This window comes from Capsicum annuum, chromosome 5 (assembly GCF_002878395.1).
Source record: "Capsicum annuum cultivar UCD-10X-F1 chromosome 5, UCD10Xv1.1, whole genome shotgun sequence".
Classification (NCBI taxonomy): domain Eukaryota; kingdom Viridiplantae; phylum Streptophyta; class Magnoliopsida; order Solanales; family Solanaceae; genus Capsicum; species Capsicum annuum.
The window spans coordinates 211,882,938-211,899,498 of record NC_061115.1 but is presented as its reverse complement, the minus strand read 5'-3'; the positions used below and the strand labels follow the sequence as shown (position 1 = coordinate 211,899,498).

At 33.2% G+C, this 16,561-nt stretch overlaps 1 protein-coding gene across 1 annotated transcript in view; it reads right to left on the bottom strand.

Moving 5' to 3' along the window:
- Nucleotides 1–15,467: 15,467 nt before the first annotated feature.
- Nucleotides 15,468–16,561, bottom strand: part of LOC107872655 (phenylalanine N-monooxygenase) — a 5,881-nt gene continuing 4,787 nt past the window's right edge. The window contains exon 2 of the mRNA XM_016719289.2: nucleotides 15,468–16,555. Coding sequence (XP_016574775.2) covers nucleotides 15,935–16,555 — 621 coding nt within the window. The 3' untranslated portion in view covers nucleotides 15,468–15,934. The remainder of the gene's footprint in view (nucleotides 16,556–16,561) is intronic.

Here is a 16,561-nt window from a genome sequence, read left to right as displayed (position 1 = left end):
TTGTAATTTATTTTTTAAAATTTATGCATACATCAATAGTAATGTAATTTTTGTTTTTCTTTGTTTGTAGGTAAAACATGTCTCCCTAAAGAAAAGAAAGTGAAAGTGGATCAAGGTCTGACCACCCAAAAAAAAGGCTACAGTATAAAGAGATTCAGAGAAGCTTCCTGAACAATCTCAATCAAGGAAAAGTGAAGCTGAGGAGAGATGTGAAAACAATGTTGAGGGAGGTGGACAAGAGTCTGTAGATGGTGATGAAGAAAATGAAAGTGAGAAAGAGGAGGAATTAAAGAGTGAGAAAGAGAAAGAGGATGATCATCAACATGATGATAATGGATCACCAATGGGGCGTGAATTAATATCAACATCCCAGCATGATCCTATCAAAACTTTTAGTATTGGCAGGTTTCAAGTTGCGATGCTAATAAATGACCCAGAAGCAAAACAACTAACTGGTCAAATTGTACTTAAATGTTAGATGGGGAAATTTTTTGAATATTTTATGAAAATTATAAAGAACGAAAACATAGGCAAACTTTTTAAGAAGAGATGCTTTGAACGCTTTCTTGAGCTGCCTGAGGACCCCTCTGCCCGTATCTGTTTCCCTATGATGATGGTATATAGTCTTCTCAAGTGCAGGATTAAGTACGTGGGGGATGATAAAGATCCAGATGAGGAGGGAAAAAAGAAGATGGATGAAATCTGGATCAACTATTGGGGAATGCCTATTTGTTTTGGCTTGCAAGAGTTTGCCACAGTGACGGTCTTGATATGCTATTGTCCAGAATGACCACTACCCCACAAAAGATCCAAGGCAAGAAAACGCAAGGAAAAAATAAATGGGTTGTTTGACATTGCTCGACATGGCTATAAAGCATCGGATTTGTTGACAGATCTCGAGGATAAAATCATACCAGAGCAGTACAGGGAGCAATTATGCTTAGTTTGGTTTGCCCATTCGGTTATATGGGCAAGAGACGTCAACAAGGTCATAGAAGATGATTTTTTAGCACGTGTTGAGGATTTTGATTAATTCAACAATTATCCCTGGGGATATGACAGCTTGTACTTGACAGTCCAATATTTACTGCCAAAGCTATCCTCAGGGATGACCATATTATACGGCTTTCCTTGGGCTTTCATGGTAAAATTAATCACTAATTTTACTCATCCATTAATTTATATTAAACATAGTTATTATGACTTTTTTTTCTTGCTTCCTGTTTACATTTTTTAGGCTTGGGCATTTGAAGCCATTCCCCCCTCCGAAAGCAGTTAATGGATTACCCGAATGAGGTTTCTCATCCAATGATGTTTAGGTGGTTTGCTGCAAAGAGCAACACCAATATTAAGGAGGAGGATCTCTTTAACCCTCTGAATGATGCAGTACGTCTTCTTCAAGTAAAATAATTTTACTCAAAGAAAGATATTGAACAAATGTTATATCTGATGCAACAGATGTTATATCTGATGCAACAGATGTTATATCTGATGCACCAGATGGGACATCTATTATGACAGGGTACGATTGATATCTTGTATCAGATTACCCATCTGTTTCTTTGGTTCTCTGAACCCGACTCCTAATAGATTAACCATCTATTGCAAATTATGCTACAGATGTGTAATCTGATAACATATTATTCATCTATTGAGACGTACAGATCATCTGTTGTATAACAATTACCCTTCTTGTGCAACTGTTGCAACAGATGATTGATATTCTGCATCAAATTATCCATGTGTTACTCTATTTCTCTGAACTAGACTCAAACGGATTTTAACCATATACTGCAAACTATGCAACGAAAGGGTCTTTTTTTTTAAAATGTAGCCCAACTGTGAAAATTATTATACTATATGATTTAAATACATCTGTCTTTTTTTCTTTTTCATAGATTGTGCATCCATGGATTGTGCCTACTGGGGAGGAGTCGGTGATGACTTCTTATATTACTCTAGGTTATGTTGATACTATATCAGACCCAACGATGGAGTTAATAAAGAAGGAATTGGCTGGAGCAACATCCATAAGAAGAGCAGTTAGGCAAGGTCAGCCTAATATTGAGGCTCTTCATGACCAATCTACTAAGGCAAATCTGGGTGCTTTTTTTGGTGGAGTTGTTGGTGTTGGTGGCAGGCATGCTGATGCTGCTACCACTCGTGATGATGAGAATGTTGATGCTCAAGAAAGAATAAATATGTTTGAAAACAACCTTTTTCACCCTTACACAGGTCCTCTCACCCCTCTTTACCCTCGTGTTCTTGTTGCGAATGCGAAGAGTGCAAGGATAGATAGGATAAACTCTTTAAGAAATTAGAGGCTATCTCTAAAGCTATCAAGGAATTCAAATCCAAGAGGTGTGTCATACCATCTAAGAAGGTGAGGGAGCCACACACTCTTACAGTATTAGTTAGGAGAAAGAAAAAAGCAATTATACACGTACTCTCCAGTCAGAAATCAAAAGAAATTACAATTCCTCCCTCTCCAAAAGTTATTGAAGTTTAGTGGCCAGTCAAGAAGGTGGACATATACACAAAACTTGGCACCGAAGAGAAGAGAGATCTGCGACAGGCCAAGAATGCCAAGCCAGGTGTACTAGATTACCCCAGGCCCCCCCCCCCCCCCCCCCCCCAAGACTTCCAGACTATAACTAATATGCGTATGTCGTACGAGGACAAGGGAAGTTTACTTTTTCTAACCTAGACCTTCTAATCTACCCAATGAAAAAGAAGCTACGCAACAGATTTCACATCTATTGCAAAAGCTGGGTATACTGGTGCAACTGGTAGTGGTTCTGTTGCAACTTATTATCCATCTATTGCATAATTTGCGTTGGATTATTGATTCAGAGAACCCTATGCAACAGATGTACCATCCGTTGCATATTTACAATTACTAACCTATTTAAAAATTTGAATTCTTATATCACAGCATGTTGACATAATTCTCTGCCTCATGAGGAAACGGTAATTAACGTACCGGGAAGTTTATGATGCTGCTGATAGGATAATGGACCTCGACTTCTGCAAGAAGCTCAAGGATAGGTACGATCAACTCGATGGGGAGGCGTTAGCCCTTGGCGTGGGACTTGATTTCCTAATTCCTAGTTGGTCTTGGATGAAGAAAAAAAATGATAAAATACGTTAGAGGGAAGAGGCCAAATCCATATGGAAAGAGCTGGACCAAGGTAAAAAGGATTCTTGCAGTCATTAGCGTGAACGGTATGTATTATCGGGCTGTTGAGATACTACTCGAGGAGAGAAAGATCAATGTTTATGACTCCAACATACCTCTCATCGATGATTTTGATCTTTTTCTCCTCGTGGAGCCATGGATGGTGTTATTGCCCATCTTGTTGAGGGAGAGTAAACTGATGAATCATTTGCCAAAGAAAGTGTTGATGAAGAAATCATGAGATTTTAAAGGTTGGAACAAGGGAATGATCCTTCCAAAATATGATGCCTCTAAAGCGAGCGGCTCACACGCTCTTATACACATTGAATGTTTGATGACCGGCATAAAAATGGCTAAGCCAATGACTTTTCTGTGCGACAACGTTGTGGCAAACTTGTAAGAGGTCTGAGCTTATGGGGTACTAACTGGACGCTTGAAGCCTGTGTATATAGAAGAGCCTGTGAAATAGCAATTTTTTATTTCAAGTTACCCTTCACTTTATTACATGTAGATGTAGATGTAGTGGTAATAATTTTTGTCTGATGAAAGTTAAGTTTTTTATAATGCAATAGATTGTCAATCTGTTGTAAAATATATTTAATCTGTTCTAGCAGATAGTTTATCTGTTGCAATAGGTTGGTCATCTGTTGCAATCTGTTGCATTATGCGGATATTATTTCTATGAATAATCTAATAATCTAAGTCTAATCTGTTGCAACAGTAGGAAGACCTGTTTGATAATTTCCAACAGATGACCTAAATTTTACAACATATGTCTAAATCTTTTTGATATTTTCCAATAGTTGCGCTTGAATATCCATGTGCTCGACAACACCAAACCAGTAGCAAATACACACACCACCATAAAAATTTTAGCAATTAGGCCTGACTATCCATGTGCCCAACAACATCAAACCAGTAGCACTAACGACAATAATATTGTATCTTCTTGCTCAATTTTGTTTCTCTTCAGAAGCCTTGACTTTGTTCAACAAACCCCGGATTGTATGATTTTCTTGTGAATGGTGTCGTTCTTCATACCAATCAAAGTAATCGCGTCCACCCAATTTCTATAAAAAAAGAAAACACAATTACAAAATAATTACAAGTCAATAAATAATCAACTAATTAAATAAAAAAAATCACCTGTGCAATCTTACAAATAAAAAATCTACGATACAAATTTTGTTGAGTTCAAGAAGTATTTAACAGATCTTCATGACCGCACTTACAATATTGAAAATTTTTATTACAAAAATAGTGAAAGATGCACTCGACATTGTCAAGCTCAGTTGAAAAAAATAAAAAAAATAATTTGAAGAATTTGGAAAGATAAAAGAAGATGACAATGAAGAAGAAGATTTGGAAATTTAGGGTTAAATTTTAGGAGAAAGATGAATATATAAGACAATGGGGGGGAATGACCGTTGGGGACCAAGTGACGGCAAGTCAGCAAAATATGTCAGACTGACACATTTGATGCCTATTTTATTTTACGTTTTTAAAATGAACACTGTCTACTTGATGCCTATTTTATTTTAGGTATTTGAACTGAACACCGTCGATGGGTTACGCCTTTTTTATTTCAATTCACTTTAACCTTGTTACACGTAGTGGTAATTTTTTATGTCCAATGAAAGTTGAATTTTTATAATGCAATAGATTCTCCATCCATTGTCACAGTTATTCTACCTGTTCTGACATATAGTTTATATGTTGCAATAGGTTAGTCATCTGTTGCATTATCTCGATGTTTCTATCTAAGTTCATCTGTTGCAAATAGTGGGAAGACCTATTTGATAAATTCCAACAGATTACCTACCTGTTGCAATATATGTCTAAATCTGTTTGATTTTTCTAATAGATGTGCCGTCTGTTGCAACAAATACATTATATGTTGCAATATTTGAATCTAGTATTCAATTTCAATTAATAAGTTCAAATCTAAGGAATAAATAAAATTCATAGACAAAATAAAATAAATCAAAGCCTTCAGAAATTAGCTGAAATAAGTCAACGAATAAATGAAATGTAAAAAAATTGTAATGGGTACAGATCTCAACAAATACATCAACAACAATTTAAGTATGATGTCAAGGATTACTTTGACAAGCTCAAGCTATAAAGATCTACTCAATATAGATAAGTTGTTCTTCATCCGATGCTATGGAATTTGGCTTTGCTCGTCGTGAATCTTTATTGTCGCTTACGTACAGTTTCTACACTTTCTGTTCTTCATATTTCCACAAAAAGAGTAGCATATTATCAATGTTATTCAGCAATAGCTTCTTCTACATCCACCTGGAAAGCCAGAATTAGTCAATGCTAATCACGGAGATACAAAAAAATGGAATAGAATAACTCATCTCTTCTAGAAAATCAAACAGGTCTTCCTCCCATTTTAAATTATCCCAAATAGATTATATTTCTATTGCAACAGTGAATCAACTTTTGGGACAAATTTCTACATGAGGAAGACCCTATATGATAATTTCCAATGGATGAACTATCCGTTGCAACATATGAATCATCTGTTGTAGTAGATAGGTCGTCTATTAGTACAAATAAAAGCGGTACGAAGAGCTGTTTGATTTGCTAAAATAGATGTTACATATGTCGCAACAGATGCTTTATCTAGTGCAACAAGTTAGTCAACTGTTGCAATAGATGTATATATTTGTTTGATGATTTTCAGCAGATGTGTTATCTGTTGAAATAGATATGTGTCTGTTTGTTTTATCAGTTGGAAGACATATATATTCACCTTCTTCAGTTCGTGTTGCTCTCTTTTGGACACTGTACGTTGCTCAGTGCAACACACAGACATAGGAGTTGCAATTTCACTTTTTTGGATGCTTAATAATGCCCTGGAAATTACTCTCCTTCTCCTCTTAGGTCTAATCTCTAATGGGGCAGATTGAAATAAAATCCTCTTTGATGGAATGAGACTCCTCTTAGATGTCAAATCCTTAATAGAAGCAATTAATGCATTAATAGCATTAATCACTGAATCATGTTTCATCCTACAGTCTTGACATTTACATGCAGAACATTTGCTGGGAGAGGCAAAATCTGTATAACCAGTATGATCATACTCATAATGGTTTGCTTTAAATACTATAAAATGAGCATCATTAGCACCAACAGCAGCACCACTACCACCACCAACAACTCCATCACCTCTAAGACCATCAACAACAACAAGCCCACCCTCTAAAATTGTTTTTCTTGTAATGGATGTTGCTTCAAACAATTCCATTTTTATTTTGTGATGACCTTAGGGTCCGATAAAGTTTGCACAGACCATAAAGTAAGAAAAATGGTATCTTCAACTCTCGATTGGTAGGAACTAGCGACGGATGCACAATCTAAAATAAATTAGTACATATATTAGAATGATGATTAGATCATTCAAAATAAATCATTAATTAAAAGAAAAAACTAATTATAATTATACTTACTTCATCCTTCGGGGGTTGAAGAGATCAAGAAATTTTGCATTTTTATCATTTTTGACCGACAACTATCTCAAGATTCTTGGACAGGAAACTCCTTCCTGGTAGTTCACTTGTTGTATCAAATAAGAAATGGTTTCAAATGCCCAAGCCTATAAAATAACGCCAATAAATCAAAACCATTATTGAGTAAAAAATGAATGATATCATAATAGAAGAAATAAACATTTACCATGAAAGCCCATGGGAAGCCATATAAGTTGACTGTCTTTGGCGCTAACGGAGTCAATAAATATTTGATAGTTATTTTGAAGCTTTCATACCCCCAAGGATAGCTGTTAAACGCCTCAAGATCCTCGGAGAGCTTTATTAAATTGAGGCTTATGTTGTTGTTAATGTCTCTTTCCCAAAGAATATTATGTACAATCCAAACCAAGAACAATGACTGCTTGTGTTTCTTTGAAAGTCCTTTACCTTTCAACACTTCTATCAAATTTTTTTTGAAGCTTGGACCAACATGGACACCAGGTCATCACGATCACACGACTTTCGTTTGCCTTTTTTGGGGGTGCAGGGTGCTTTTTTTTGGGTTAGAATAGGTATAACTTAAGAAGGAGGATAACATTTTAGTCTAGTAACTATGACAAACTCCTTCCAACCAAAACAAACGGGCATCCCACAGTAATTTATCCACACCTCATCCATCTTATCTTTGTTTTCATACATAAACCTACGCTTGAGAAGTTCATATACCATTTCATTTGGAAACGACCATTGTTTTCCTCCGACAAATCAAGATATTTTCCAAAGCAGCTGTCCCTAAAATAAGCATCCAATTTTTATTCTCGAAGTATTTTTCGAAAGGCGTCGAAAGATTTTCTCATGGCTAACTTAACCACGAAATCACCCGTTAAATTTGTGGCACCATCGCACTGAATTCTCACAAGATAACGATCAATGCTGAAGGCTTTGACCAACTCTTCGGTGGAAGGGCTATTAGCATTTGCATCATCTCTTTTGAAACGTTCATCCTCCCTGTGTTCATCATGTTCTGCTCCCGATTGAAATAAGGTTTGTAAAGCAAGCTCATAGAGTGGTGGATGTAGCCTAGCTGCTTCACTTGTTCCTTTACTTGGACTTGATTCAGTTTCTGTTCTTTTGAGAACCATATTACCTAAAATTAACAGAAACATACAAAAATATATTATAGTTGATTAATGCATCATTAAAAAAGGATAACAGTAAATCAAACAAGCAAAACAGTAAAATAACAGTTGCAATAGATCACCTATCTGTTGCACCAGGTAGTGTATCTGTTGCAGTATATAACTAAATTATTGCAGCGGATGAGTAATCTGTTGCAACAATACAAAACATATCACTCATCTTTTAAGATAGATAAATGGTCTGTGCAACAGATCATACATTGTTGTGACATATGAGTGATCCATTGGGACAGTTAAATAACATGTTGCAACGGATTAGTAATCTGTTGCGACAATACAAAATAAATCACTTATCTATTGATAAAAATGAATGGTTTGTGCAGCAGATCACACATCTATTGCAACATTATCTATTACAACATGTGATTGATCTGTTGGAACAGTTAAATAACCTGTAGCAATATCTGAGTAATCTGTTGCAATAATACAAAACATATCACTCATCTATTGAGAAAGATGAATGGTCTGTGCAACAGATCACACATTTGTTGTGACATCATCTGTTGTAACATATGAGTGATCTATTGGAACAGTTAAATAATCTATAACAACGGTTGAGTAATCTGTTGTGATAATATAAAACATATCACTCATCTGTTGAGAAAGATGAATGATTTGTGCAATAGATCACACATCTGTTGTAACATATGAGTGATCTGTTAGAGCAGTTAACTAATCTGCAGCAATGGCTGCGTAATCTGTTGCGATAATACAAAATATATCACTCATCTATTGAGAAAGATGAATGGTTTGTGCAACAGGTAACACATCTATTGCAACGCATAAGTGATCTGTTGAAACAGTTATCAACGGTCAATATTATTTAGATTTCTTCCAACATAGGGTCGTTTATCGCGGCAGATGGATGATCGGTTGAAAATATCAAGTCTTGGATATTTCCTGTTGGAAGAGTTGATAGGATTTTATCCAACAAGAGATTCATCTGTTGCATCGGATCATTAATTTGATGGTTCTTCCATTGCATCAGATGGTTAATTAGTTGCATCAGATTTTCTATCCTATGCTTAATTTGTTGTAACATATGATAAATCTGTTGCATCAGATGATTAATCTGTTGCATCAGAATTATAATAGGATGGTTCCTCTGGTGCATCAGATGGTTGATCTGTTGCATCATATGATAAATCTGTTGCATCAGATGGTTAATATGTTGCACTAGATGGGTAATCTGTTGGAGGAAACAAAAAACAGTAGCACGATTTTGTTCAAGAAAAAAATAGCAATTTCACCATTTTTACCAAGAACAAGAACAGAACAAATCAACCCAAATTGTCATTTTATTTTTATACACACAAACAATAAAAATCAAACTTCAAAAAAATGCAACAAACAACAAAATATCATAAATCACTTCAAAAAGAGAATCTAGTGGTTAAAGACTTGATGACATGTGCAGTTAAGCTTGAGGTGATATTTAGTACTTCCTCCGTCCCAAATTATCTGTTCCAAATTGAGATGACATAATGATTAAGAAAAATAATTAATAATATAACTAGTTTATCATAGTATCCCTATTAAATAGTGTTTATATTTTAATTTAAAGAAAAATAATTAATGCAAAGGATAAACATGAAAAAAAAAATTTATCTCTTATTGATTAATGAAAAAAGACAAGTAAAATGAGAAATCAAATTAAAAAATTTAAGAGGGAGGGAGTACTTAAAATTTGCTAGTCAAAGCTTCATATTTAATATTCATAATATTTTTTCATTCCCAACATGCATAACAACTGGTTTGAAGGTATTTGGCATGGAAGAATTAAAGGGTAAGCTAAAAAGTGAATTATTTATTACAGTATTATTTTTTCACGAATTAATTATACTACTACACAAATGTATCGAAGGACTTTTAGTTAAACTAGTTCAGTTATACGCGCCTTGCGCGTCACTTTAATGAGTTCAAATATTGTTCTAAATAGAACATTTGATTAAATTATAAAGACGAATACAATAATTAAATTCAACATCTTTTAAATATTTAAAGATGAAAAAATTATTTAATTAAACTTCACCTTTACCAAAAAATCTACCACCTATAAACTGCAACAAAATAATATGATGATAGAGACAATAAAACAATATAATTAAATCTAATTTTTGCACAAAAATTTTCTTAAGGCCATCCAACCTCATTTAATACTTGTAAACTCAAATGAAATAATATAATAATAGAGATATCAAAATAATATAACTAAACCTAACCTTTGTGCAAAAGAAATTCTCAAAGCAGAGATATCAAAACAATACAATTAAACCTGACCTTTACCTAAAAAAAATCTTCAAAGCCAACCGGCATTTATATAGCACCTGTAAACTACAACAAAATAATACGATTAAAGAGATATCAAAATAATACAATTAAACTTAAATTTTACACACAAAAATTCCTCCAAGCCAATCAGCATTCATCTTCAACCTGTAAACTACAACAAAATAATAAACTAATAGAGATATTAAGACAATACAATTAAACTTAACCTTTACAGGAAAATTTCTCAAAGCTAACCAACATTCATCTATGACCTGTAAAGTATAACAAAATAATACAATAGTGATCACAAAGCTTCGTTTTTGATGAAAATAATTCTTGTCGGAGAAAAAAATTTGGCATTAAAGAATGACTTGAATGAAAACAAAAAATATATACATACACACGTTGAATTCCATTATATTGATAAAAACAAGAGAAAATGGTCAAAAGCCCCCCAACCTTTACCCCACATCCCAACTACACACTCAACCTTTAAAGCTAACCTATTACCCCTGAACTATGTTAAAGTAGAATTATTATCCCCCTGAACTATTTTAAAGTGGAATTATTATCCCCCGAAAACTGACAATCAGTCATTTGGAATGTGATGTGATGCGTGCACTGCCACGTCATTGCCACTCTATTTTTTTGTTACTCTAAAAATTAATTATTTAAATTTATTATTTTTTTTTTCTTCCCCATTTTCCATTTCGCTCCATTTTCTTCTTCAACCAATTTCATCTTCTTGGGTCAAATATAGAATTCTTGGGAAAAAAAATGGCGGATTAATGAAGTTCTTGAATGGTGGCTTAATGAAGTTCTTGAACCCAATTTCATCTCCTTTTGCTCAAGATCGCCATTAATGGCGAATTCTTTCTCATTGTGGAAATTCAAAGCTTTGAGCTTGCCATTAATGGCGGATCTTGAGCAAAAATAGAGAAAATTGAAAAAATGGGTTGAAAATTATAAGTGGGTTACATTGGAAATTATATATGGCATTGTGGAAATTCAAAGCTTTGATCTCTCCATTAATGGCGATCTTGAGAAAAAAGAGAGGAAATCGAAGTTGTTGAATTTTTTCAAGTTTTTTGAATCGGAGTTCCCCAACTTCTTCATTCAAAAATTCATTAATCGGAGAAATCTTATTGTTTTCTTAGTTCAAGTGTTTCTTGGTTTCGGTTTCAGAGCAAAAAGAATTTCTTGGTTTCGGAGAAATCCATTAGTGAGGAAGATGAGGAACTCCTTTAATGAGTTCTTGAATTTTTGTTTTGAAAAAGAGAAGAAGAAGACATGACGTGGCAATTAAAATTCATTAAGAAAAAGTAATAATTAAAATATTTATTATATTATTAAAAATAATGACTTGGCAATAAGAAAATAAAGAATTTAAAGTGAAATGGGGTCAATTGACGCGCCCAAGGGCGAGTGTAGTCACGTCCAGTGATAGGTCAGCAACTGGGGGGTAATAAATTCGGTAAAAATAAGTTTAGGGGGTAATAGGTCACTTTTAAAGGTTGAGTGTGTAGTTGAGATTTCGACTAAAGGTTGAGGGGGTAATAAACCATTTTCTCTAAAAATAATAAAGAAGTTGACGGTTAAAAAGTTAAGTATCCACCAATCTAGATATCAACCGAATCAAGTTAGATGAGCATGCCACATTATTTTAAATTCAAGAGTTTGAAACATACGTCTTTTATTTTATTAAGTTGTAAATAAATTTTTTTCATGCAATAGAAGGCTAGAAAACCCTAATGAATGCAAGAAGAAAAATCTAATTAATCATCAATCAAAATAAAAATAAAAATAAAACATAGAAATAGAAGAATCATACATATATATGTTTCTAGTAAAATTTATCAAAAATACCATTTAAATAAAATTGTAGATATTTCTTTTTATATAAGATAAAATTCTAATTGATATAAAAGTATTAAATATTTTTATTTATTTTGCTTGAATCCAATAATTTTTTTCTTTTCATGCATATTTTTTAAAGAAAATATATTTGCTTCCTAAAAATTTTACCTTAAAAAGTGGTAGGGCCCTTTTTATTTACCATGCTTACGTTTTAAAAAAAAATATAAAATTTTCATTCTTAAATGTTTTTTTTCCTTTCCTTGAGCTTTATCCCTAAAAAGTTGTAGAACTACAAACCAAAAACTTTGCACATTAATTTAATTCCTTTTAAAGATTTTATCATAAACAATATTTATAGAAATATTTCCTTAATACAATTCTATTTTAAAAATATTCTTTTGACCAAAGAAAAACATTAATTAATTTTTTCCATATATTTTAGGAGTCCCACATAGTTTAGGAGTCTAGTTAATATAATAAAAATAATTAAATAATAAATTAAAGAAAATAGTGAAAAATAATTTTGCTTAAAGGACAATCTTTTAATGAATGGCAAAAAGTTTAAATCACTTTTTTTACTTTTAATACATTATATAGATTATACATAGATATAGATTATAAATATAGATTATAGATTATAGATAATAAAAATAAAAAAATTTAATTAAAATAAATAGCAAATAAAGGAGGCTAGGCTTTACCTTACCAATCTATTGAACTAAAATTTAATTACTATTTTTTTTTTTTATTTGGGTAAAGACATTATTTTGTGAGGGCATAGGTGGTGGTACCCAAAACCTTTTTTCCACCTATATAATCAAGTTTGATCCAAAACTTTCTCAACTGCCTCTTTCCCATCTCTAGTCTTTAGAAACTTTAGTAAAAACTCTTTTATTCTTTTTTCCATCTGTCAATTCTTGTCATTTTTTCAGACCCATTATACATCCGACAAATAAGATTTCGTCATTAAGAAACAAATAAAAAAATGAACACTAAGATATTAAACTAAAACCTCAGTTTTTGTTCATTATTTCTTCTTCTTTCATTGCAAAATGATACTTGTTTAGTTTGCAGTACTGATTTTGCTACTAATGAGTTCAAGCTGTTCAATTGATGAGTACTTTTATAAATGTTACTCCCCCATTCCATATTAGTTGATCATTTTCACTTTTAAACTTTTCTTAAGAAATTATAAATAAGATGGATAGTTATACTAATTTCTCCTTAATATGTTTTTTTGAAACTTTACAAACTTGTTTTTACTCTTTCAAAGAGTATTAACTGTAGGGGCAATAAAGTTTTTTTAATTAATTTTATCTTGATTTAATAAATAGACAAGTAATTCAAGACATGCATTTTTAATAAGATTAATTAATATGGAATGAAGAAAGTAATAAATATATTGCTCGTAACGTGTCCAAATCAGAGGTGGATCTAATCGAATTTCTATTGGAGTTAGAGTTTATGAAAGCTGGATTTTTCCTGTGGGGTTCTTTGGGTTGTGGCTGCTAGTGTTTTTATGTCTGTTATGGAAGTTGGCCATATTACAGTCTATTTCTAATGTTATACGAATAAACGAAAAATAGTAGTTGACAATTGACATTCTATAATGGATTTGATTGAATTTATGATGCTGTAGTCATTGTGTAGTGCCTCGATCTCTTTATTTGCTTGCCTTCTTTCAACTCGAAATGTTTAGCGTCTATTATTTAGTTCCAGAAACTAGTAGGTATAAGCTCATCTTTAGTCTGGCGGAGTCAAATTTTTCATAAAGGGGTTCAGAATCGAAATAAGTAGGCATATATATAAACTAGTTGAACGCGGTTTAACATCAATTATATATACGTAAAAAATAATTTTAACCATGTATAAATAATATAATTTTTCACCGAAGAAGGTTTGGATAAACCCCTAACCATAAGGTGGCTCCGCCCCTGCCCTTAGTGTCTCGCTTCCAATGTAGGAAGAGTTTTGTTAACTGATTGTATAATTTAAGAAAATAAATGTCGGCAAAGAACAAGTTAAGGTCTATGACGAGCTATTCTTTACTGATTGTCTCCTTCCTATTCCAAACATTACACTCCCACCCCATCCCTTTCACCCCACTTACCCTTACCCTAGCCACCCCACTCCACCCCCTGATCTAAGTTAGATAACGTTTTTTAAATTATATATAAATGCTTATCAAAAAAAATAAAATGTAGTACTAATTTACTGAAACCCTAAAAAATAGTAAGAATACCACTTATCTTTAGCTCATCTCTCTCATACGCCTTTGGTTATGTCAAGTGGCTCCAATTCTAGAATAATGAAAGAGTTCTAGCGTGAGAAACCAAAAGCATTTTAGAAATTATAATTCTAGAAATAAGTGGAAGGTGTAATTCTAGAATATTACTCTACTACATCTTTCATCACCATCTATAAAATATAAATAGACGTGGTCAATTGAATTGTAAGTCTACTCAGGTAAGATGTGAGAGCATGCTTGCAATCAACAGGTGAGTGATCAAGTAAAAATGTTTTAAGAAAAGCTAAAAATTGAGGTGCAGAAGTTAGGGATGACAATGGTGCGGTGCGGGTGTGGTGCGGGTTTTTTCTAAATCCGCAAATTTTAAAACCACACCGCATCACCTTTAAACCCTCATAAACCCGCCCCACATTCATACCCGCGCATAACCGTACCACCCTATGCATGTTTTTATTTTTTATTGAAAAAACTATAACTCCATTGAAAATCATAATATTTTCAAATCTACAACTAGGAAATAATAACTAATTTCTATTGTATCACTTTTTACTAAAAAATTGTCAAAAAGTATAACGTGTACAAGTAATCATATTTTTATAAAAATGAATAGAGATGTTAAAAAAGCTACTATAAAATTATTTATTTGTAGTGTTATACATATCGTTTTAAATATTATAAAATTTTAAGTAAATAACACATATAATTTTAGGTATATTCACGAGAACAATACTAATTTTTAGCTTTATTTTAATTTAAATCCGCATATACCCATAACCCGCACCGCACCATACCATTTAAAAAAAATCTTACTTTAACCCGCCCCGCACCGCATAACTTAAATTCCACACCGCCCCGCATAGCTCAAAATCCGCACCACACCCACCCCGCACCGCACCATTGCCATCCTATGCAGGAGAGTTGTAAAACCAAAGTCGATCCTTATTTAAATATAATAAAATACAAATGATAACAAAAGTTTCACATAATTAAGGGTACATGGCATTAGATAATCGTGGTTTTGCCACAGCAAAAAGTGGCTTGTTGCACAAGGGATCACATCCAACAAAATCATTAATGCGTGGAGATGAGTTTGGTGGTAAACTCCAAGTAAATCCTTGAAGAGCCCTAGCAAGTAACATGGTAGTAATTATTCTGTAATTGTAGAACCAAGTTCCACAACTGGACAACCTCTTTCGTCCAATACTAAATGACACCAAATCGGTCATTACATAGAATATGTAATGAAACTATTTATTATTACAAAATAATGCATTTAACGATACGATACATTAGAATTTAAGTAATAATCAAATCAAACATACATTGCATTTAATGAAGGAGTTAATAACTTAAATGGTCACTCAACTTTGATTTTTTATTCCAGAGAGTCACTCAACTTTGGATTTTTATCACAGAAAGTCACTCAACTTTCGTCTTTACTCATAAAGTCACTCAACTTTCACATTTTTACTTAGAAAGTCACTCAACTTTCACATTTTAACTCAGAAAGTCACCAGTTTGGGTGACTTTCTGCGTAAAAATGTGAAAGTTGAGTGACTTTCTAGGATAAAAGTCCAAAGTTAAGTGACTTTCTAAGATAAAAGTCTAAAGTTGAGTGACCATTTGAGTTATTAACTCTTTAATAAAGTAATAATACACTACAACACAATACAATAACTAACAACCATCCAGACAAGCTTTAAGGATACATGTCCTTAGATAATCGGGGTTTTGCTAGAGCAAGAAGTGGCTTGTTACACAAGGAATAACATCCAAAAACATCATTACTATATGGAGATTTTGGTAGTGAACTCCAAGCAAATCCTTGAAGAAGCCTAGCAAGTAACATGGTTGTAATAGTAGAACCAAGTTTCACAGCTGGACAACCTCGTCTTCCAGTACTAAATGACAACATTCGTAACTCTGAATCAGTGAGAACTACTTCACCATCACCTAATAGATGACGCTCTGGCTTGAACTTCAATGGATCCTCCCAAACCCTAGGGTTACGACCAAGTCCAAGACGACTTAATAACACTAAACTCCCTTTAGGGATGAAGTATTTACCAACAGTAGCATCATTAGTTGACACGTGTGGAGCGTTAAAGGCGGCCACTGGATGTAGTCGAAAGGACTCTTTAATGCAAGCTTTCACATAATTTAGCCGTGGCAACTCTGTTTCTTGAACCAACCTATTGCTCCCAACGATAGTGTCAATCTCTTCTATGGCCCTTTGCATTATATTTGGTTGGTTCAACATTTCTCTCATTGTCCATTCAACTGCATTTGAGGGATTATCTATTGCAGCAAGCATCATTTCCTGTCA